The sequence below is a fragment of the Pan paniscus genome, chromosome 13 (genome assembly GCF_029289425.2).
Source record: "Pan paniscus chromosome 13, NHGRI_mPanPan1-v2.0_pri, whole genome shotgun sequence".
In the NCBI taxonomy this organism is placed as follows: Eukaryota; Metazoa; Chordata; class Mammalia; order Primates; family Hominidae; genus Pan; species Pan paniscus.
In genome coordinates this window covers 103,400,572-103,425,769 of record NC_073262.2, presented here as the reverse complement: position 1 = coordinate 103,425,769, position 25,198 = coordinate 103,400,572, and the positions used below count along the sequence as shown (strand labels likewise).

General features: G+C 42.0%; 1 protein-coding gene and 1 non-coding gene across 2 annotated transcripts in view; both read right to left on the bottom strand.

Annotated features, from left to right (window-relative positions):
* Positions 1–2,197: 2,197 nt before the first annotated feature.
* The window catches only part of LOC117979316 (aldehyde oxidase 2-like), a 127,881-nt gene continuing 104,880 nt past the window's right edge, over positions 2,198–25,198 (bottom strand). Inside the window, 6 exon segments of the mRNA XM_063595089.1 lie at positions 2,198–6,561; positions 9,024–9,099; positions 19,872–20,039; positions 22,581–22,769; positions 22,882–22,947; positions 24,724–24,838. Of these exon segments, the coding sequence (XP_063451159.1) occupies positions 9,046–9,099; positions 19,872–20,039; positions 22,581–22,769; positions 22,882–22,947; positions 24,724–24,838 (592 nt within the window). The 3' untranslated portion in view covers positions 2,198–6,561; positions 9,024–9,045.
* LOC112439187 (U1 spliceosomal RNA) lies at positions 24,958–25,124 on the bottom strand. Its single transcript, XR_003027485.1, has one exon. It is a non-coding gene; the product is annotated as a U1 spliceosomal RNA (small nuclear RNA).

The following is a 25,198-nucleotide window of genomic DNA, read 5'->3' as shown; positions in this document are numbered from 1 at the left end:
AGTTACATTTAGTCAATAGATTATATGTGTTGTAGAATATGAAACTTATTTGTTTAAATTGTAAATAAACTATTTCATCAGGTTAATCGCTGTATAAATTATGTAGGCTCTTCTTACATACGGAAGAACCTTGGAGTCCTGTGTTTGTTTGTTTTTCCTTTGTTGATTGCATGTCAGCATCTAACTTTAAGCATATAAACCAAGGAGGGAGTGTGGGAGAGGGGTGAGGGATGAAAAACTACCTATTAGGTACAATGTACACTGTTTGGGTGATGGGTACACTAAAGTTTCAGACTTCACCACTATACGATTCACTCATGGAACCAAAAACCACTTGTGACCTTAAAGCTGTACAATATATAGTGACTCCTATACAATATGTAGTGAGCAGATTTCAAAGATATAGTCAATGAGGGAGCGAGTGTAACAAAGCAAGTTCAAAGGAAGATGTGAGAAACCAATATGGAAGAAAGAACATCAGAATAAGATTGCAGATTAGGGGGAAAAAAAACCCAAATAAACAACAAAACAAAACTGGTTAATGTCCTAAGGGCAATAAAACTGAAACCTTGGGGGATTTCTTTTCAACTATACAGCAATTCTTTGTAATTTATCAATGTTTTGCAAGTTAACACCTGTATTATTTCCTATTACAGCTGCAACAAATTATCCTAAACCTGGTGGCATAAAACAACATGAATTTATTATCTTACAGTTCTGAAGGTCAGAATTCCAAAATGGGTCTCACTGGGCTAAAATCAAGGTGTCAGCAGGGCTGCATTCTACTCGGAGACTCTAGATGAGAATGTGTTTCATCACCTTCGCCAGATTCCAGAGACTGCCTGCGTTCCTTGGCTTGTGGCCCCTGACATCTTTAAAGCCAGCTACTCTAACACCAACTCTCCTGCCTCCCTTTTCCACATTTAAGGATTCTTTTTTATTTGAGATGGAGTCTCGCTCTGTTGCCCAGGCTGGAGTGCAGTGGCACAATCTCAGTTCACTGCAAGCTCCGCCTCCTGGGTTCACGCCATTCTCTTGCCTCAGCCTCCCAAGTAGCTGGGACTACAGGCACCCGCCCCCATGCCCGGCTAATTTTTTGTATTTTTAGTAGAGACGGGGTTTCACCGTGTTAGCCAGGATGGTCTCCATCTCCTGACCTCGTGATCCGCCCGCCTCGGCCTCCCAAAGTGTTGGGATTACAGGCGTAAGCCACTGCCCCCAGCCACATTTAAGGATTCTTGTGATTACATAGGGCCTATTGAAATAAGCCAGAATAATCTCTTTATTCTAAGGATACCTGATTAGCAAACCTAATTCCATCTGCAACATTCATTTCTCTTTGCCATGTAACCTACATAGTCACAGTTTCTAGGGATTAGGACATGGATGTCTTTGGCGTGCTGTCATTCTACATACCACATGATCTAATGTGGTCTGGGCCCTAATAAATGGCAGATGTATAAAGTTACATTTCCCTAGAGCAAACCCATCTATATAACTTTCTGGATCGATGGATACTGGTCTTTTCTGTGCTGTTTAATAGGGTACCCAGTAGCTGCATGTGGTTACTGAATACAGTACTTGAAATGTAGCTAAGGAAACTAGGGAACTGAATTTTTTATTTAAATTATTAAAAATTAAATGTACATAGCCACATGTGGCTGGTGGCTACCATATAGACAGGGCAGCCCTAGAGCATCAGATAACTCTGTAATGGGTTTATTAGACAGTGCTGGAGGATAACATTGACAAGTTATCTGAGTAGGGAGGTTCGCTTGAGGCCAGGACTTTGAAACCAGCCTGGGCAATATTGGAAGATCCTGTCTGTACAAAACATTAAAAAATTAGCCAGGCCTGGTGGCACAGTCCTGTAGTCCTAGCTACTCTGGAGGCCAAGATGGGAGGATTGCTTGAGCCCAGAAGTCTGAGGCTGCAGTGAGCCATGATTGTACTAGGGCACTCCAGCCTGGATGACAGAGTGAGACCCTGTTTCTAAAAGAAAAGAAACGGCTCACAGTATTTTTTTTTCTTTTTGCATTGTTTCCAAGTTTTGGAAAATTTTGCTTAATACATGCAAGTAAAATAAATAGTGGCTCCAGCAGATTTATATCCAAAAAAAAGTGAAGCCTGATTTCTTTGTCAAATAACTGTAGGTTCTTTCTTTTTACCTTCCTTAGGTCTCCTGGCTCATGGGTATCTGAGTTACACAGTGTAGGTTTCATCTGTACTTTTGTTGTCGTAGAGCACATTCATTGGCTCTTCCTTAATCAAACATATGCAAGTATCAGTTTGAGATGGACCCTGTGGTAAGAGATGAGTAAAACACAATCCCTGTCATCAGCCAGTGGCTCATCTAGAAAGAAAGGATGCACATGCAGACAAATCGATTGTGTGTTATGTAAGAACCAGACACAATAGGGGCATAAAGGAGAGAGAGTCACTTCTACCCCAAAACTATCCATTAGCCTCAGCAAAGTTTATTGGTAGAGTGGGTTGAATAGCGTCCCCCCAAATTCATGTCTACCTGGAACCTCAGAAGTGGCCTTATTTGGAAATAAAGTCTTTGCAAGTATAATTAATTAAGCTAAGATGAGGTCTCACTGGATTAACGTGGGCCCTAAATCCAATGACTGGTGTTTTTTTTTTTTTTTTTTTTTTTGAGACGGGCCTCCCTCTTGTCACCCAGGCTGGAGTGCAATGGCACGATCCCGGCTCACTGCAACCTCCGCCTCCCAGGTTCAAGCAATTCTCCTGCCTCAGCCTCCTGAGTACCTGGGACTACAGGTGCCTGCCATCACGCCGGGCTAATTTTTTTATTTTTAGTAGATACAGGGTTTCACTGTGTTGGCTAGGCTGGTCTCAAACTCCTGACCTCATGATCTGCCCACCTCGGCCTCCCAAATTGCTGGGATTACAGGTGTGAGCCACCACGTCTGGCCCAATGACTAGCGTTTTTATGAGAAAGGAGAGGATTTGGATACAGACACACTGGGAAGAAGGCAATGAGATGATGGAGGCAGAGGGGTGATGCAGCCATAAGGAACAGCAAGAGCTGCCCGAAGAGGCGAGAAAGGATTCTTCCTGAGAACCATGGCCCTGCCAGCACCTTGACTTTGGATTTCTAGCCTCCAGAACTGTGAGAGAATACATACTGAAGCCACCCAGCTTGTGATAAATTGTTGCAGCAACCCTAGGAAACTGACCACTGGAAAGGTGCTGGTAGGTCACAGAATTGAGGGCAGAGCTGAAGAATGGGGCGCAGGAACGAGGACACTTCTGAGGAGCTCAGCAGCAGAAGCTTGTGGACTCAACGCGGCCATCCAGGCGACCGGCTACAGTGGCCCTTTAGCTTGTGTAGCTTGCGCAAGAGCCTATCTCTCAGGAGAGATTCTAACCCAGCTTATCTCATTCCTTTCCCAGCAGCTTGTTTGGAACACATGGAGTGGAGGATGGATAATTTCCCAAAGGAAGAGACAGCAGTCAAATAAAAACAACAGGTGACCACTTTACAGAAGACAGTAAAGTCCCTTTTGGAAGAAGAAACTGTCCTGTTGAATGCAACTCTTTTAGACAGTGACAGTGGGTGGTTACAGATGTTGAGAAAGATTATCTTGGCAGAATGGTTTGGAACAAGATGGCTAGCTATTGAGCTAGCCAGTAAAATCGTCTAAATGTGAAGTTACAGGAGCACAGGGGAGCCTGTCCTGCTGTGGCTCGGCAAAGGAAGGAACACTATTGCTTTGTACTCGGTGGCATCTTAACACTGACTTTCAGGGTTGTGTGGCGGGACTGAGAAAATTCCATTATTTTCTGTCTCCAACTATTTCTGCCTAATTTTTTGACTTCCTTTGGACATCTTACAAATTAGAAAGCTTATCTTTTTGCTATTTGCCTACTCAAATCTATGAGACAGATAAAGTGTTAATTTTCACTGTTCTGGGATGGAACCGGGAGCAGTCTGTTTTTCTTTACAAAAGAGAAAACCTACTCAGAGAACTCAGGCTCAGAAGGCAAGAGTACAAATGTCTCCTGTGCTCCGAGGCCCAGGGAGTAAGAAATAGGAGGTTCCATGAAGCCCATGATGAGCATTAAGGGTTATGCTTCCTCACCCTTACAGGCATCAGGCTGCTGCTGATGTTGGGAAGCTGGTAGAATGGAATTGTTTAGACAGAGAGAAGGGGCACAGCAGGTGTGAAAATAAGGGCAGGAACCAGGTACTTGTCCTGTTGCCCTAGACTTCCTCAAACATTCTGACATTTGGCCGTTGTGTCCTGTCCATTTGTAGGGCCAGCTGAGTAGCTCTGACTTTGCCAAGAGTGGCTGGGCGTTCTAGGACAGGTTACATGCTGAGTTTTCTGGGAAAGCAGAAGTTATACTCTGTGCATGTGTGAGAATTGGATGGATGGGGGTGGTATGTGTCTTAGTTGGTTTGGGCTGCTATAACACAAATACCATAAACTGGGTGGCTTATAAACAGAAATGTTTTGCTCATAGACAGAAATGTTTTGCTCAGAACCCAGTTCTGGAGGCTGAGAAGTCCAAGATCCAGCTGCTAGCAGATTCAGTATTTGATAAGGGCCTCCTCTCTGGTTCACAGATGGTGTCTTCTTGCAGTGTTCTCATGTAGTGGAGGAGGTTAACTCGCTCTAGGGGGTCTTTTTTTTTATAAGGGCACTAATCCCATTCATGAAAGTGGAGTCCTCATGACCTAATCACTTCCCAATGGCCCCACTTCTTAATACCACCACCTTTTAGGTTTAAGTTTGAATGTATGAATTCTGGGGTGACATAAACATTCAGGCCATAGCAGTATGAGAGTAAGTCTTTGCTTTACCTTTTTATAAAACATTCGAGCCATGTTAATGTATTACTTATTTAAACATTTTAGTCTGTTTCGTATTTTAATGATGTTTATTGAGCCCAAAGAACTGGTTTCAAATATATGGCTTCAACTGTATCTTTTTAAAAAAGTATTTTATTAACATCCATGCCATCCAGATTTTAGTGCATCAACTCACAGAAATAATTTTTATTCAAGCCCCTCTATTTTTAGTGCTTTGTAGTTTTGAACCATGACAAATAGAAAATAAATGCCCAGTAACTATCCTTAGCTCTAACTGACAAGATTCTAAAAAAAAAAAAAATACAATTTACCATCATTTAAAATGATACACATGATAAGACAAACTTCTCACATTCTTATTAGATTAAGGATTTTATTTTCAAAAGAGCTAAAAAAAAAATAAAAAAAATATTTTCAACTTATTTCACCCCAGCCACTCCCACTAAGGTTCTCAGCTCTTAATGTTCCTGTGTCTTGCGTAATTTTTGTCCTGCCCATGACCCTTCTGCTCCTGCCTCCTCCTCTTTGTGCTCCTGTCCTGCTTTATCCCTTGGGCTCCTGTGGTGTAGGGAAGCCTCCAATGTCCGCAGATGGGCCTGTGGACAGCTATGCCCCAGCCTCTCATGACAACGTGCCCATGGCTTTAAGGACCTTCAGCCGCCTCCGGGCTGTATTGTATGCCTTATTGCCTACCTTCTCTCACCCAACACCCAGCGTTCTCAGCTCTGCCTCTCCTCCTTCAGCCACTGCAGGGGTCACTGCAGACCATGCCTTGGGGAGCCTGATCGTGTGAAATCTGGCTAGTAGAAAATCAGCTTGCCCCTGACTTTCTGGTCAAATAGGGCCTAATTTGTACGCTGGTTCCTCTCTCTGAAGGCCTCTAAACTCAGATGAATGTAATTTGGTGGATCCCATATATCTTATTTCTTTTTTTCTTTTGTTTTTCCTTCTCAAAGTTATTGGTAGAGAGGATCTTGCATATTTTAAACCACAATGTAGGGGGTAATTACAATTTATAATTCTTTTGCTTTATGTTCTCACTTTAATCTATGGGAAACTGAAATATGCAATATTTCTTAAACTCTGATACCAGATTGGATGTTTTTCAACAACAGCAACAACAACACAGAGGGGTTGGGGGCAAGATATTGAAAATGTTTTTATATTGCTTTTTCCCCTCCTCCAAATCCAAAAGAATGTTAATCAGTTGAATAGTAGATGTGCATGAGGGAAATACCACTCCTTTGCTGTCAAATGCACGTACATAGACTTATGGTCAATCCAGGGCAAAACAAAACTTGCAGAACTCTCTTGTGGCTACTGAATCAAATACACCCCTGGGAAAAGTCATCATATATTTATCTACCAAGAAGTGTCTTTCATTCTATAATCATAACCTGTATTACCAGTCCATTTAGATTGGATGGACACAGAAAGGAAAAGTTTGCTTTTACAGCAACATTTACGTGATCTTTTCAGAAACAAATCAGCACTAAACTTGCTTATTGTGGATACAGCAGTGCTTTTCTGGTGGCCTCTAGGCTGGAAAGTCTAAGTGAAATGCTTTGCAAATAATGATTCATTGGGTTAACATAATCAAAGTTGGATAACGTTTCTAAATTTTGTGTCTATTTTTTTCTACAACAGTATAAGAATATCAGTTTGGAACCCAGTTAGGATTAACAAGCCATCTTTTTACTTGTGAAAATCTGAAACACCTGGAAAAAAAAAAGACAAGACAATAATTATGAAACAAAGTGTGCAAATCTCTCAACTTTATATATAGGGAGAAGAACAATAAATGATTGACAATTGGGTTGATAAGATTTACAGCTATGAATAAGTACATTTGGGTAGTTACTATTCTCCTCCAGGCTCCGTGTCTTCATTTATAAAATAAGAAGCTGGATGACATCAGAAGTTTTTGAATATTTTTAGCAGAGGTTTAAAATGTCATGGGGAACATACTCACATGTGTATGTTTTTAGTGTGGTATAAATTTGATTTATAAGATCAATGTTGAATACTTCCTTATAAAGCAAATATATAAGAGCCAATTATGTTACTTTGAAGAATGTAAAAATTTGAAATTGCAGGTAAAGGATGACAATTACAGACTCAGAATGCAATTTATATCTGCATCTTGTGTTGATTCATGGCACGGATAACATTCTGACACACAGAATTAATTATAAGTGGTAAAATGACAAGAGGTTTTTTTTTGTTTTTTAAATTTGTCTTGCAATTTGAGGATGGTCTTTTAAAAAATTCTTTACTTTTTAATTTTAATTAAAAAAAAATAGAGACAGCGTCTTGCTATGTCACCCAGGCTGGTCTTGAACTCCTGGGCTCAAGTGATCCTCCCATTCTGGCCTCCTGAAGTTCTGGGATTACAGGCATAAGCCACCATGCATAGCAGAGGATGGTCTTTATTTTAACTTCTGTACAGACTGGGCACAGTGACTCACACCTGTAATCCTAGCACTTTGGGAGGCCGAGGCGGTCCAATTACTTGAGGTCAGGAGTTTGAGACCAGGCTGGCCAACATGGCAATTCTCTGTCTCTACAAAAAAATAAGCTGGGTGTGGTGGCACGTGCCTGTAGTCCCAGCTACTTGGGAGGCTGAGACACGAGAATTGCTTGAACCTGGGAGGCGGAGGTTGCAGTGAGCCGAGATTGGACTACTGCACTCTAGCCTGGGTGACAGAGCGAGACCATGTCCCACCCCCCACCCAAAAAAAAAGTCTGTACAAAAACTTGACAATCCCATTCATTCACTGGTGGTGTCTAGTTAGTTAAAATTTGGCATTTTATCTGAATGTGTGTGTGTAACTATATTGAGTACTATGTGTCAGGCACGATGCCATGTATTTTATATGCCTTGTTGTACATAAGAATTAGAGTGGATTTGCCATCATGTTCACATTTAACTTTAATACTTGGAAAGAGAAAGAAGGATAGAAAGAGAGAATAATTAAAGAGCTTAGATAATTCTGCCCTACATTTGTGTGTGTGTGTTTCTGAGATAGGCTTTCACTCCGTTGCCCAGGCTGGAGTCCAGTGGCACAATTTTGGCTCACTGCAACCTCCATCTTCTGGACTCAAGCAATCCTCCTACCTCAGCCTCCAAGCCTCCAAGTAGCTGGGACTACTGGCATGTGTCACCATGCCAGGTGGTGTACAGACGGGGTTTCACCATGTTGCCCAGGCTGGTCTTGAACTCCTGAACTCAAGCCATCCACCTGCCTTGGCCTCCCAAAGTGCTGGGATTACAGGCATGAGCCACCATGCCTGGCTTGTTGGTGAATGTTTGAAAATGACTATCTTACAATAATGTAAGATGTAATTTTAAGTGTTGCTCATTTTGATTTGTGTTGTAAAGGAGAAGCAAATTCTCATCGGTCATTTAGTCTGATTTAGTAAAAACATCAATACAAGTTGTTCTCATATGACAAAGCACAATGGAATTAAATGTATATTATATGTGTTAATACTTGTGGGTGTTTTTAAACAATTACATTGGAAAATTAGATTTTAATGAAAAAATTTTATTTTATTTTTATCTGAGTTTATGCCATAGTTCTCTCTCTTCCCCAGTGTTTTCAGTTATTGCCCAGTAAGTGTGCAGAAAGTAGAAGTTTAATTTTGTAACAAAAAAAACCATGTTTTTTCTTATCAGCATGTATTTCCCAAGGAGTTTCTGTGGCCACTCTCCAAAGCCTTCAGTGCTCTGTGTGTAGTGTTAAGCAGCAGCACAAAATTGTAGCAGTTGAACTCAATGAATACAAAGAGATAACTCTTCCAAATAGTGCTAGTTAATTATAAATGGAGTAATCAGGGGATTTCAGTGTTTTTTTGCATTCCAGTTGTGATTCTTAAAAGAATCAGGGAGTAGGCTTTTAAAATATTTTAATCCAGTGTATTTTCATATTTTATTTTAAAATTTAAAAAACTATCATGTTGGTTAAAACACCCTGGCCTTCCTTTGTCAGTTCCCAGAACCATGCATATTTAGTGTTAAAGGACTTAAATATTGGATAAGATATATTGACTTTAAAATGAAGCATGATTTAAGCACTTGTGCAATTCTTGATTTCTATAGAATGAAGTTTGAAAGCCTGGATTGGCTGATTTTTTTCCCCCCACATTGAATAATTATCTTTTAGCTTATTGATCTTACCTTTTAGGGAATGATAGCAGTGTTATGCTATAGGGATAGACCAAGGTTTAAATGTCTCAGGGTCATCTCCTGGGATCTAAGAAAGAAAGCAAATTAAACACTTAATATACCATAACACTATTTATTTCAACAGGAGCATTACATCAAGTCTTTGGGTTTAAAACATTTTTTGGATGAGAGGAGGCTGGATGTTCCTGGCTCCTGGGGCATGGGACTGTGTCATTCCCTTCAATCGACAACTGTGAAAAGAAGGTGGGTTTGTGTTGTCCTCTCTGTTTTACCTAATGTTGCTAAATAAGAGGGCACTTCAGATTTTTTTTTTTTTTTTTTTTTTTTGGAGACGGAGTCTTGCTCTGTCACCCAGGCTGGAGCGCAGTGGTGTGATCTCAGCTCACTGCAACCTCCTCTTCCCAGGTTCAAGTGATTCTCGTGCCTCAGTCTCCTGAGTAGCTGGGATTACAGGTGTGTGCCTCCACGCCTGGCTCATTTTTGTATTTAGTAGATACAGGGTTTCACCATGTAGGCCAGGTTGGTCTGGAACTCCTGGCCTCAAGTGATCCACCTGCCTTGGCCTCCCAAAATGCTGGGATTACAGGCATGAGCCACTGCGCCTGGCTTAGTAAGAGGGCATTTCGGTGAGTTACCTATCTTCTTTGCTTCCCAGATATGAATCCCAAAGAGAATTACACATCCCATGAATTCATTTGGGAGTAGGGATGTGGCTAGGCTGGCAGTACACTGGAGCCCACACACCTGGACTTCTTTACAGCGATATGATAACAGCCCTGTGTGCACCTTTAGTCAAATGGTTTGTGTGATATTGTGTTCTTGCTGGTCAAACCCAAGCCTCTTTTCACTCTCTTGGGCTACAAGCTCCGAGAATTATTCATCCTTTTTCGTGGTCCTCAATGCCTGTCTCCACTTTGGGGAATTCTTCCCCTTAGGTTCAAGCCCAAAGCAGAACACACATCTCTCCTCTCCCCTGCTACATTTTTGTTTGAAGTGTTGGCTTTTAGTTACAAATGTGTTAAAAAGCAAAGCAAGCTTTTCCCCAATGATGGAAAGCTATGAAGGTTCCAAAAAGCTTTCTCCCCCCTCCTAATATGTATTTATTTCACAAAAATACAAAAAGAAGCCAAATAATTCACCCACCTTCTACCATTCAGGACATTTTCCTAAATTCTATTCTTACTTTTTGCCCTCTGTATTGAAATGTAAACGAAGGGTTTGCCTTCCCAAAGGGCCTTCCCTATTCTCTTCTTAGCTGTCCCTGTGGGAGCTTCTTGGCTCTCTTCTTTAGAATGAGCCTGTTCTGCAAGGTCTGGGCTGGACACAGGGCAAAATTCCTCAGTTTAGCTGTGGCAGATTTGAGTCTACTATTCTGCTAAAGTTATGGAATTTTTAGTCTCTCTTTCTCTCTCTTTTTTTTTTTTTTTTTAAAGACAGGGTCCTGCTGTATCACCCAGGCTGGAGTGCAGTGGCACAATCAAGCTCACTGCAGCCTCAAATTCCTGGGCTCAGGCGATCCTCCAACCTTAGCCTCCTGAGTAGCTGGGACTATAGGCATGCGCTACCATGCCTGGCTAATTTTTGTGGGTTTTGGTAGAGACACAAATATACATTCAATAACAGTATCAGAGACTCTCTCTTTAGGAGTAAGAATGGCTACTCTGTGAAATGTCATCAAGCATTGCAGGGAAATAATTCAGTTCCTGCATCCTGGGACAAACGTATTCAATGTGGAACCAGTTTCACAGCCAATAAAACCTCTTCCAAGACAGCATGAGAGGCTAGAAGAATGTGGTTAAGAATGACTACATGCCTGTCTTGAGTGTGTGCGTGCATGTGTGTCTGTGTGCATACATGCATGCATGTATGTGTGTGTGTGTCATGGGAACAGGTCAATAGGTTGAGCATTCTGAGGAAGACACCATGGGAAACTCTACTCTCAGTCTGTCCTGAGCCGTGCAGTCTGATCTATGTTCCATCTCAAGGAATCCAGGTGACTGAAGCATGTCCGTGCTGGTCTAAGGCCCTGCCAATTATCTGTCTCGCTGTGTTGCCCAGGCTGATCTTGAACTTCTGATCTCAAGTGATCCTCCTGCCTCAGCCTTCCAAAGTGCTGGGGTTACAGGCAAGAGCCTCTGTGCCTGGCCACTTCTAGCGAATCTTTAAACCTAAGGGTGGTCTTAGGGATCCCTGACTCAATCATCTTCACCATCATCATCATCAATATGTATTGACCATTTACCATGTGCAACAACTGCCAACTGCTTTATGTATTATCTTATTCAATTCTCACAACAATCCTGTAAAGTAACTAGAGTTATTCTCTCCACTACCCCACCTCTCCCTCATTTTATAGATAAGAAAACTGAGTGATCAGAGAACTTAAATAAAGCATCAGAGGTAGAGCTGGGGCTGGGTCCTGTGCCTCATGCCTGTAATCCCTGCACTTTGGGAGGCTGAGGTGGGCAGATCGCTTGAGCTCAGGAGTTTGACACCAGCCTGGGCAACATGGTGAAACCTTGTCTCTACAAAAAATACAAAAACTAGCTGGGTATGGTGGTGTGCACCTGTAGTCCCAGCTACTCGGGAGGCTGAGGTGGGAGGATCACTTTAACCTGGGAGGCGCTGGTTGCAGTGAGCCGAGATTGTGCCACTGCACTCCAGCCTGGGTGACAGAGCAAGACTCCATCACAAAAAAAAAGTAGAGCTGGAATTGAAACCCAGATTCACTCTACTCAGGGCCTGTCTCAAGCACTAAGCTAAAATAGTTCATTGTAACTCTTCTCCTTGGCAGGATGAGATGGCTCTCTTTTCTCCTGTTTTATATTCTGCATCTCTTATTTCCTCCCTTAAACTGAGGAATGCCTCCAGCTTTTGCCTCTTCCCTTTTAGGTGTTCTCCCTATCTCTCCCTTTCCTCTGCTCCTACAAACCTAAGGAGGAAGAGATCACATAGGAGAGTTTTTAGATACAAAAATATACATTCAATAACAGTATCAGAGACTCTCCCCTCAGGAGTAAGAATGGCTACTCTGTGAAATGTCACCAAGCATTTCAGGGAAATGATTCAGTTCCTGCATCCTGGGACAAACCTATTCAATGTGGAACCAGTTTCACAGCCAATAAAACCTCTTCCAAGACAGCATGAGAGGCTAGAAGAATGTGGTTAAGAATGACTACATGCCTGTCTGAGTGTGTGCGTGCATGTGTGTCTGTGTGCATACATGCATGCATGTATGTGTGTGTGTGTCATGGGAACAGGTCAATAGGTTGAGCATTCTGAGGAAGACACCATGGGAGACTCTACTCTCAGTCTGTCCTGAGCCGTGCAGTCTGCTCTGTGTTCCATCTCAAGGAATCCAGGTGACTGAAGCATGTCCGTGCTGGTCTAAGGCCCTGCCAATTATCTGTAGCTGAGATTATAGCTGAACAGGCTGGAGATTTCATGTTTTCACATGTTGTGGTATATGAGCCCCAAGAAATAGAATACAGTCTTGTAGGGCTGGTAGATGTCTCCCCCAGCTCAGAGAAATCCAGGGCTGTGTATAGAGTATGGGGTTGAGCAGGCTTCATCTTGAACGGCTAGTGTTTGGGAGTGAACTGCCTGAGAGGAGTGGGTAAACCAGGCGTCTGGCAGCATGCAAAATGTTCACGTGCCTCTCCTCCTTCAGCAGGGAGGAAGGGCTCCAGATACTGAACTAAACAGGTGGCGCTTTTAATGCTGCCAGTTCTCACTGAGTCTGGGCATCTAGAAATGCAAAAGAAGCAGGGAGGGAAAATGAGACGTGGGGATGTGAGAGACGCAGTGCTGTGAAGGAGGGGAGTCTGTGGATGGAGACTGTATTAGGGTTTGCGGCGTAGGAAGAAGGTGAAGGCCGTTAGAAACTAGCCATTGGTCAATCTCATAGAATAGGAGATTCTATGAAGGACAGGCATGGCCATTTGGAATTGAGGACTGATCTAAGAATGAAGGACTTTTCCCACTAGGGTACGATAAGATCATGCGTCAGCCTAAGGCAGGACATGAGCCATTTTTTATGATTGCAAGGATTTCTTATGAGTCAGCGTGTTCCAGGCTGCCCCTTCAGAAGTGGGGTAAGCTGAAACCTGCTTATAAACCTGTTTCCAAGCTGAGGTGTCTGATTTTAACTTCCAGGAGATGGAAACTGAAGCTGTTAATTGGCTCTACATGGCCTCCCACTATGGCAGCCCACATAGACCACATTTGGTGATTACTCAATAAATACGTTTTGCTGTTGGTGATATTAAGATAACATGATTTTTAAAAAATGTCTGCCTATTCCACATTCTCCAAGGCAGTATTTTTCTAATTTTTGAGGGTATGGAACCCTTCATGTCTCTGAATCCTAAATATTTTTTTTTTTTAAATGAAATCACTGTTTCTAAGGAGAAGTCCTCATATGAAAGTGTTAAATATGTATATCTTTAAAGGAAGTTTACTTTTTTCCCCTTGTGGAATTTAAGGTGACTGTACAAAACACATTTTCCAGGAAATACATATTTTTCTTTCTCCCATCACCGAAAAGGAAATTACATAGAGATGATGTTTCTGGCCACGCCTAGTTGAGCCGGACTGACCTGCTGGGCTCAGAGTAGAAACCATCACCAGCAACACTGTCCTCACCAGAAATTAACCACCTGAGAAACAGCCATGCAAAAATGGCAGCCAGCATTAGGCTGTGATTAAGGTTAAACAAACCCAAACATGTTAAAAAAAAAAAAAAAACCTTTTGACATAGTAAATGCTCATTCATACAGTATGATTTTTTTGGTAACAAACATGCCTTAGGCTTCTTACCAATGCCTGCCTTTTTTGAAGCTAATTTACCCATGAAAATGAGGCTGCTAGTTAGAAGAGTTGTTGTTTATTCTGGCCTCAGCAGGTCAACTTGATTTAATGTGGAAACACTTTTCAAGCCTTTTGGGAGAGGCATATTTTGAAGAAGGTCATTAACAGTTTATGGGTTTTTGGTGATGACCTTAACACTAATATTTACAGAGTGACTCATATTTACACAGTATTTTTACATGCATTATTTTATTTAATTCCGAGGGAAAAGTACTGAGTGTTCTACCATCATTTCTGTTTAAGAAATAGATCTAGTTGGGCTGTTATTTACCTTATGGCTATAAGGAGGTTATTAAAAGAGGAGGTCTTGAACTTTTCATACTCATGCTCTAGTATACAGACATTCTGACTCCCTGACCTTCTTATTCATTAGAACAAATTGTGTTTTGACAAGGGCATTCAAAGGCCCAATGCAAAGACTGTTAATATATACGTTTCTTATTCTTCCTCTCTTTCTATATACACATTTGCATAGTACAGCATTGTGTACCAGTGTGAATCATTATATATTTCAATTAAAAACCATGTTTAATTTGATCAAATGTATTAAAAATGTAAATTCTGGCTGGCACGGTGGTTCATGCCTGTAATCTCAGCACTTTGGGAAGCCGAGGCAGGTGGATCATGAAGTCAAGAGTTTGAGACATAACCAACATGGTGAAACCCTGTCTCTACTAAAAATACAAAGATTAGCCGGGCATGGTGGCGTGCACCTGTAATCCCAGCTACTCAGGAGGCTGACGCAGGAGAATCGCTTGAATCCTGGAGGCGGAGGCTGCAGTGAGCCGAGACTGCACCACTGCACTCCAGCCTGGGCAACAGAGACTCTGTCTCAAAAAAAAAAAAGAGTAAATTCTGATATGGGGTCAGATTTGTTCTAAGATGCTTTAGAAATTGGTCTGTGTGAGCAGCCAGGCTATAAGAACTTCAGGAGGCCTGCTGTGGCTTCTAAGGGGATGAATTAATTATAGTCACTAAAGATCTAAAGAAGTAGACCTGAAGTGTGATAAAGCATATGATAAAGACTAGGAAAGTTGCTGATTGGAAGAAGGACTATCCAGGTTTCACTCGCTGATGTGAAAATAAATGGTGTGGCCACAAATTCTATTTTATCTCTCAGCCATGGAGAACAACAATTGTAAGATTTTTCTACCAGAGAGGCAAATCAGACACTTTTCTACCAGAGGGGCAAATCAGACACAAAAGGGCCACTTTTGAGGGCTGCTTAGTCCCAAGCGGCTTTGATTCTTCTGAAGCTGCTGCAGGGCCTTTGCATGAGCTGTTCTTGGCCTGGACTGTATCATTGCCAGCTTTATACTTGGTCCCTTGCTTCATTCAGGCTTTGGCTCAAATGTGAACACTCTCAGAGGGACTTCCCCAAGAAACTATAATCAAATAATCTCTCCACCACATTCTAGCTCCCTTCTCTTCAATTTTCCTTCACAGTATTCAATACTGCTTGCAATTATATTGTGCGTTTGTTTACTTGCTTACTGTCTGGCTTCCCCCACAGAATGTAAGCTCTATGCCGGCAGAGATTGCCTTGCTCACCACTATTTTTTTAGTTCCCCAGCAGTGCCTGGCACATGGAAGGTACTCAATAAATATGTTAGATGAATGAACAATTGCATGACGAGTAACCAAAGTGGGATCCCATCTATGACCCCTCTGACTTCAAGAAAAGAGCGAGGCTAAGTCAGAAAGGTTTTATTCTGTGGGATGTAGTAGTATACCCCAGGGTCAGCCAAGCACTTATAATTCACAGTCACTGTCTTCCTTCCCTGCTAGACTATAAATGCCTCGAGAGCAGGGACCTTATATTCCTGGGACCTCAAACTATGCAGAAAGGAAGGGATCAAATGAATTTGTTGAATTTGATTAAAGCTGAGTAGGAGTTAACAAGTTGAACAGAAGAAGATGGTTCCAAGGAGAAGGAAGAGCATGGCAGAGGCCCTAAAGCAGGAGTGAGCGTCTCTGTCCTTAACATGAGGAATGACAGAAGAAGACAAGTGTGGCTGGGTGGGGTCATGGGTGGCTGGAGAGGTGGGTGGGGTTGGCCATGCTGGACTCTGAAGGTTTGTAGGCTCAGGAAGGCAAGTTAAGAAGTTTTCTGTCTCCTATGAGCAAAGGGAAGTTTTTTGCCAATGTGTGTGCTGGTGTGGCATGGTCTGCTTTGCCACACCACAAGCTTCTGGCTGCAGGGGGTGTAGAGAGATCAGCCAGGAGGCAGCTTTGATCCAGGGTGGAGAGATGGTAGGTAGCTTCAGGGTCACCAGAAACTAAACTCCACCAAGGTAGGGGGTCTCTGTTTCATTCACTACTGTAGCCCCAGAATTGTTCTGTAGAACAATGCCTGGCACACATTAGATGCTCAACATCTGTTTGTGGGATGCATGAATAATATAGTGGTTAAGGATGGAGAAAATGGACTGGGTCAAGAAATTGTTGGGGGTGAAAATGAACAGGACACGGTGAAGGACTAGCTACTGAGTATGAGGGAGAGAAATGCCAGGATGGCTCCTGGGTTTCTTGTTTATGTTTCTGTATGGATAGATGAGTATTGCCATTTCCTGCAACAGGTAATAGTAGAAGAATCTAAATTTTGTGTGTTTCTTGGCCTCTGTTAAACTAAGACCCAGGACTTCCTCCTCTCTGCACTCCTTGGGAGGTCCCAATCAAGGCTGGCCTCTAACCAGCCCCTTCTCTCTGTTGGTGAACAGTTGAGGAGACAGGGTCTGGAGGCTCAAACAAACTAACTGAAGTCTTCTCATGTATTTGGAGAGGGCTTTCTTTTCATTGTTTCAAATACATGTGAGGTCAGTGCAATGGTTAGGAATATTGTAGGTCATTATAAGTATGAAGGATAAATGATTATGGCCAGGCACGGTGGCTCACGCCTGTAATCCCAGCACTGTGGAAGGCTGAGGTGGGCGGATCATCTGAGGACAGGAGTTCCAGGCCAGCCTGGCCAACATGGTGAAACCCCATCTCTACTAAAAATACCAAAATTAGCTGGGCATGGTGGTACACCCCTGTAATCCTAGCTACTTGGGAGGCTGAGGCAGGAGAATCACTTGAACCTGGGAGGTAGAGGGTGCAGTGAGCTGAGATTGCAACACTGCACTCCAGCCTGGGCAACAGAGCAAGACCCCGTCTCCAAAAGAAAAAAAAAAAGCATAAATGATCATTCTCCATATGGTCTAAGTAGCCTTAATAACAAGGAGCTTATTATTGAAAAGTTAAACATTCTGTCCTGCCCTCACCCCTCAAATTTATTCCAGTAGCTATAGACAAAGATTAAGAGTTGTAGGATAAACGAGTTTGGCCAGGTATTCTCTTTTTGTGTTTAAGCAACTATTTTTTGAGTGATGCTTCATGGGATGCTTTTCCCATGAAATTCCCAATCCAGATTTTTCTGTGACTGAGGCTCAGCAGAGTCATTCCCAATTATACTGTTCAAATCTTTTCAAGACTTACGTCAGGGATATCCTGATTTTATTAAATGAGTTTACAAATAAGATATATTGTACATATAAACATATATAAATTAAAGGATAGTTAAAAATGTACACACACACACACACATGCATGCTCACACTCCAAAACATGGTTATAGTTAGTTCTGGTTGGTGGGATTATGGCTGATTTTAACTTCACCTTATTCTTTTCAGCATTTTCTAATTTTTCTGTAACGGACATATGTTACTTTTACAAAGACGAATGCAATGTATGTTATTAAAAGGAGGCCTAAAATAGCAAACATAGGTTATAACATGAAGTGATATTTATAAACCATGTATCTACGAGTATTTTAGAAAATGCTAGGTTATTCTAACATTGAGCATTTGATTGATGGGCACAAATTAGTAGATGATTTATATCTGCAAAGATATGTTAGTCTTATCAAGGAACCATCAGACTTGAGAGAAAATATGGTTTCATCATATGGACCAGGTAGCTAAGAAGCTAAGTCCCAAATGGAAAATGAAATCAAAGTGTTTCACTTCTTACCATTGTATGTGACAGAGCTACTTTGCCAGACAACTGGACTATTCAAAACAGCCTGAAATCTTAGACATGAAGGAATTAATTTTCTAGGAGCCAGACCATTGGAAGACTGAAAACATTAACCTCAGGCAAGAAAGGAAGATTAGAAGTGTATTTTTGTTTTTTCTGTTTTTTAGTTTTCTTAATCTGCCCCATTCCAGAAGAGGGTATTTATTATTGCAAAATGTGAATAAGAACATTTTTTAAAGGTCAGAAGTGCTTATGCTTTTGGGGTATGAGATGACACCATTCCACAGTGATCACGTCACCAGCAGAGTCAGGAACGGACAGATGACTGACCTCTAGGCCAAGATCCGCACAGAGGAGTTCCTGGAGTGGGTGGAGGGTGCTGGTTTCCCGGCCCTGCCCATCTGAGGAGGGCATCTGGCCAGAGGCAGGTGATTGTAATCATTGCTGTAGACAATGGAATCAGATGAGGGTCAGATCCATAGACTGGGAGAAGACTTGGAGGGAAATTACAGGGTGACTGGTATTATTGGAGTATAAGAAATATTGTTGAGTTAGATTTGAAGATGGAAATAGGAATAGGTTATGTAGGGGAAGGAAATTAATAATTATGACACTTCCTTTTAAGTAATATTTCTATAAGATCTTTTCACTCTATGGTTGGTTATTTTGAAGAGGTCAGTTAAGTATTTGGGCTTCTTTTAATATGGATTTGAAAATAGAAATTTCCTTTTAAGAAGTAGAGAATCAACTCTTTTCTCTCTGAGAGGCCATATATTATAGTGAAGCCAGGCAGCCTGGGTTTGAATCTTAGCCCCCAAATGCTAGGTGTGTGATCTTGGGAAAGTTATTGCACCTATTTCTTCAATAGTAAAATGAAGAAAATACCAGTAGTTACCTGATAGAGTTGCTGTAATGACTAATATGCGTAAAATGTTTAGTTTGGTGCTCAGTCACGTAATGCTACCTGGTATTACTTAAATTAGGATGCTTAGGAAATTGGCAAAGGCGAGGCTCAATGACCTCTGGAAAGTTGCTTATCTGTAACCTCCAGCAGGTGGGATTTGCCATGTGTGTATCCCCATGGATAACTCCCTAGGCCTCCCTCTCCCAGGCTGGGAGGCATTGGTATGAAACAGAGTGAAGGAGAAAGGCAGTAGCTCGCAATGGGATCACCCTACTTCTAAATGACAGGCAGTCTGTGTATACTGTCTGTATAGGGAACACAGAAAGTGACATTATCAAATATGGCTGTATGACACATGGATTTCTGTGTGTGTGTGTTTGTTTTTGTTGAAGGGCAGGATGGAGTTGGTAGGATAGAGGGAGGGAATACTTACCACTGTTTGGAGAAATCAGTCAGTTGCTTTCCATTTAGCTATTAGTTTTTGCAGCATTTTTAATATATATACTTTTTATTTTAATTTTTTATTTTTTTGAGACGGAGTCTCACTCTTCACCAGGCTGGAGTGCAGTGGCGTGATCTTGGCTCACTGCAATCTCTGCCTCCTGGGTTCAAGCGATTCTCCTACCTCAGCCTCCTGAGTAGCTGGGGCTACAGGCGCGTGCCACCACGCCTGGCTAATTTTTTGTATTTTTAGTAGAGACGGGGTTTCACCGAGTTAGCCAGGTGGTCTCGGTCTCCTGACCTCGTGATTCGCCCACCTTGGCCTCCCAAAGTGCTGGGATTACTTGCGTGAGCCACCGTGCCTGGCTGCAGCATGATATTAATAAATTATCCTACTTCAGGGTTGCTAAGATGATCAAATTAACCCTTGGGAAATACTTTTTTAAAAGTTAAAATTACTACATGTATACAAGGTGTATTTGTGTGATTTGCCTTTTTCATTTCATAATTTGATTAGCTAGACACAGATTAGGTTATACATTTACCCAGGAGGTCTAAGAAGCAGGAAATAGACAAATCACCTTTTAGGAAAATAAACAATTTCCTACCATTTCTGTGGATCGATCTGCACAGGCCATTCGAACCCATTCTGGCGTTGCTGGGCTCTGCACCGTGAAGTCCTCAGCTATGTCTCTTTCTCTTCGCACTGCGGCCACAGCGTCAGCAATGGCAAAGAACACAGATGACCCCAGGAACATCCCAGACTCCCCGAGGCCCTGTAAGAAGGCACATTGGTTTGAGAAACTTCCATACTACACTACAAGTTTCTAGAGGGTAGGGGCCAGGTCTTGTTCACCATTGTGTCCCCAACCCCTGCACAGTGTTTTGTACACAAAATCTTCTCAGTAAATGTTTGTTGGCTGACTTACTGACTGAATCAGAAGCTTGAGTAGTCTTAAAAATCTCAGCATAGGCTGGGCTTGGTGGCTCACGCCTGTAATCCTAGCACTTTGGGAGGCCGAGGCGGATGGATCATGAGGTCAAGAGATCAAGACCATCCTGCCCAAAATGGCAAAACCCCGTCTCTACTAAAAATACAAAAATTAGCTGGGCGTGGTGGCGCACGCCTGTAGTCCTAGCTATTTGGGAGGCTGAGGCAGAAGAATTGCTTGAACCCGGGAGTTGGAGGTTGCAGTGAGCCAAGATCATGCCATTGCACTCCAGTTGGGTGACAGAGAAAGATTACATCTCAAAAAAAAAAAAAAAAAAAAAAAAGCAAAGACAAAGAAAAAAAGTTCCAGCATAATCTGACTTTCCCAGATCTTGAATCCCATCTGGGTTAAATTTTGTTCCCTAGGAAAGGTATGTATGTGTGTATGTGTGTGTGTATGAGTGTCTTTGCGTGGTAATGGGAAAGTACCCTATTTAGTAAAACACATTCAATGGATTGAACTAGCCAGCTTTATCAGCAGAGAGAAAAATGCCTTTTTTAACTCCAGGGTCAGGATAGGCAGGGTACTCTAGAAGAAAGAGTACAGACTTTGATACCAGATGAAAGGTTGTAAACCCATCATCTGCAAGGAACAGGCAGGTATTGTCAATGAGTGATGCAGGCAGATGAAGGACAATAAGGAGCAGTGGAAAGTAAAGTGAGGAAGAGCACCCCCATGTCCTGTCTATAAGGGCAGCTGTTCTTTGGTTGTAGTCAGTTGTTGCCTTTCCAAGAATGCAGCCAAAATTACCAGATCATCCATTTTCTCAAGAGAATTTAGATATCTGTATTTTAATGTAAAATTCCCTGACTTGTAAAAACACTGTGTAGGCCAAAGAAAAGTACATCTTCAGGCTAGATTTAGCCAGTAGACCACCAATTTGTGACCCTTAAGTTAGTGAGACTGAGTCTGAATCCTGGCCCTTACTCCCCGTGTTTCTCTGGGTAAGTGAGATAATCTCCTCTGTTCCTTTGTCAGTGAAGTGTGGGCAGTGATGCCAACTTTATTGGGTGTTGCAAGGATCAGGAAACGCAAAAGCACCTAGCACATCTCCCGGTACCTGGTAGCTCTCTGTTGTTTCTACATAGTACCCTCCATGTGGGACCTGCAAACCCATGATTTTCCTGAATGTCTGCTTGTGAGTGGCTGTCTGCAACTACAAGGACTCAAGGGTCCTTTCTGCCCTGTGTTACTCTTGGTGGCTTAAAAGCTGCTCTCTGTGGGCTCTTAGCTCCCTTTTGCCTTTTCCCCTTAGAGTGATTTCCAGTTCAATGAGAATGCAAAGGCCCCATTGATTGTCCTTCCTTTCAGGTTTGCCCTGACCTCATCACTATAGGTCTAGAGGAAGTTCCTGGTGTTCCTCAGCTGACAGTGGGATCCAGTTTGGACATGATGAAATTTCTACAGATGGAGTTGGATACTTTTTTTTTTTTTTGGAGGACGGGTACTAGCAAGAAGTCTCCCAAAAGATCTTATTTATTGATTACCCAGGCTGGTCTTGAATTCCTGGGCTCAAGCAATCCCCTGCTTCAGCCTCCTGAGTAGCTGGAGCTATAGGTGTGCACCACCATGGCCAGGAAAGATTTTAAAGTCTTAAGAGGAGTCAAGAAACTTTAACAATACATCTCAACCCTAGATGAAGTTTTTACTCTGAGGGTGGTTTTCACGTAATCTGCATAGAGCAAGGCAAACAAATAATGATCTTTATTTTAATTTGCAGTTTCATTACTTTAGCAATTATTAAGGGTTGATGTCTTTGCTTTCTGATGCTATTAACATTTTATGCCAGATAATTCTTTGTAGTGGGGTGGGGGGCTGCCTTGTACAAAATCACCTCCCCCACTTCCCCCACTCCCAATTGAGAACCACTGTTCTAGATGCATTGCTGGGTATGGTGAGGACCCTGAGCCCCTCAGAGGTGAGTGATTTGCCTAAGACCACAGGGAGGGGATAGGGCTGTGGCAGGAACGCAGGTCTTCTGCGACCCCAGTCCAGGGTTCTGTCCATGCTGCCACTGCTAGGATTTCAGTCACATTGCGCCTCCAATCCTGTTTAATATTATAGTCTTCAGGGTCTTAAGTAAAAGTGTTATTCTATTAAGAAGTCAAAGCTTTTTGGCGAGTTTTAGAGTTTTCAGTGAAAGAGGAAATTATTAAAATTCTTGGCCCACGATTGCCATGAGTGAGTCATCTCCAAATTCTAGCAGTCTATAGTGATTTGTTCCTGATAACAGTTAACATTGATTTACTATTTTGTCCACCTGCTTTCATCTGCCATGTGCTACCGGATCCATGACACCGTGCAGTGGTAGGTTTGGATGCTTACCTTAGATGAATAGATGGTTAGTGGGGTTTGTGACGATGGCAGCAAGGAGACATTGAACTCCTCTGGGACATCAGTGATGGTTGGAATTTTGTACTCATCTAGGCTCCGAGAGTACAGGACACCTTCTGGGGAATATTTCAGTTCTTCAGTGGTATAAAGCCCCATTCCCTGAATAAAAGAACCTTCAATCTGGAGGGGGACAATTTCAAGCTTTGTGACATTGTGTCATTTTTAGAAGGCCTTTACCTACCCTGAAATGACTCCCAGGAAGGGGCATCTGCCCAGATGGGCCAGCACCTACCTGCCCAATATCAATGGCCGGATTTAGGCTGCAACATGCATCCATGATGATGTCCGTTCTGATTTTCTGCCCAAAATAAAAATTACCTCACCATAAAAATTTGAATTAAAAGTATCATTTTCAGGTATACTCAAATGATCTCCAGTTTTTCCAGAACTCCTGCTGGCTAATTAACACTGCATTGAACCCTGTCAACATTAGAGCTGTTAAGATGCCTGCTGAACTCTTCAAATTTAGTTCCAGGACTGTCCATGACCCTGGAAGATCTTGTACATTCATGGTTTTGACTCCTCTTAAGTGACTCCAAAGTCCATGACATGCTAGTGTGTCTGAGTGAGTCACTTGGTAAATAATTGTTGTGCCTGGTTGTTCATCTGATTCTCAACCTGAATTTGTTGTTGAAATATAATTTATGAGCTCATGTAGTCCTCATGATAATCTGTGGCAGGTGGTACTATTGCCATTTTACTGTGAAAATCCTAGAGCCATACTGGCATGTATGAGTTTGTGGATTTGCAAGATCTTGGAAGGTATTCATGGCAAATGTTGAGACCACCTTTGATTTGCTAATCTACTTCCTTCTCTGAGAAGCATCACATGAATCTGGCCCTTGTTTTGGCACTGGGCATGGGCCTGCAGGTTATTAAGGAGCCACTAAAAGCCCCTAAGTGCCTGTGGCCTATCTCCGGAGTGTCTCAGGGCTTCCCTTCTGCCCCCCATTTCCCAGTGCTTGTTCTGACAAGATCATCATTCTCTGTTTGGGCTCAATACCTGGGCTCCTACTTTCTATCTAGCCTTTTGGACTTGGCAATTCTCTTTTGACTCAAACCTTGGCCTCTTGGACAACCTACTCTGGGCATTGGGACCAGCCTTCATCTATCCTCAACCTGGATAGGGAGGGAGATTGGACACACCTCAGAGTGGGCCTTCAGTTTACTTCTACCTTGAAACCTGGTGTGTTTTGCACTGTAAGTGCTGGACAGTGGAAAGAGATCGCTGTGCACTAACACTGAGTTGATGGATGATTTAGTTCACCAACCACAAATGGCCAGCTGCAACAGGCCTGTCACTGAATTTCTCTGATTTCTCTTTAGTTAAAAGAAGTTTTGCCTCTTTAAGAAATAAACTATTTTAAGGGATCAAAGTGATACTGAAATTATTGAACCTTAAACTGTAAATGTAAACTGAAAGGCACAGAAAAGACCACATTTTGACTTTTCTAGCATCATAAATTCTGGAAGATCCTCATAAGTTTCATATCTTTAGGGATTTATTCCAAGGCCCTTGGGTAAAATTGCATCCTTTATAATGCAAGTTGTTAATTTTGGGTTAAGTATGATTCCCTGTCTCCAATGGGTGGTTTCTTGGCTGTTCAATTAAATAGAAAATATAACAATTATTTTAATACCTCTCTTCCCCCAAAATCTGTTTCAGTAATACTTTTTGGATAATTGACTTTGGAGAAACAGCACATTGCTATGTGCTTTCAAAATGTTTGCTCAAGACTATTTACTAAGTTAGTTATTCCTTCAGATTAGAAAATGTGTTTTTTCTTTATAAATAGAAGCTTTTTTTGGGGAGAAATCTTGGAAAGTGATTTTGTTGTCTAAATGAAATAAAAAATTTAATACATTTTAGACTGTCATCAGCAATTCATTTTTGACTACTATATTGTCTTTTTAAGTGGAAATTCAGGATAAGGCTAGATCTCTGGACCCTCCCATGGAATTGAAAGAATCTTGTTCTTGTTATAAGAGAATTACATAATGGAATTGGGCTATTTACTATACAACACACTTTTGTTGTTTTGATTTGCCAAGAGGAAAGTTAGACTTGACTTACCTTGTGAGCACCTGTCAGGCAGTCAATTTCAACCTCAGAACAGGCAGCTCTGTAGACATAGTAAGGAAATGGGTCCCCCACCCCCTTCTCCCAGTCCATGAAGGCCTTGTAGTCCCTGAGGGAAGAAATAAAGCCTTTTAGCTTGAGTTGGGGAGATAGAATGTTGATTTATTTTAAAAGTTACCAAGGTTTTATGGTAGTGTTTCATTTTTTTTTTTTTTTTTTTTTTGTGCCAGGGAGGGCACAAATACAGTCTCCCACTACCATAAATTATGCAGTTGAGTTTCCTACATTTGGGGAAATCACAGGGGTCAGCATTTCTGGAGTAAAATAGGTAAGATAAGCCTCACTCTAGGAAAACCACCTTCAGAATCACGGTATCTCCCCTGCCAGGTAAGTACAGCATTTCATTTGATTTATGTTCATTTCAATTGCCTTTTAAACTCATTTAAAGAGGACATTCCTTGTGCCACAG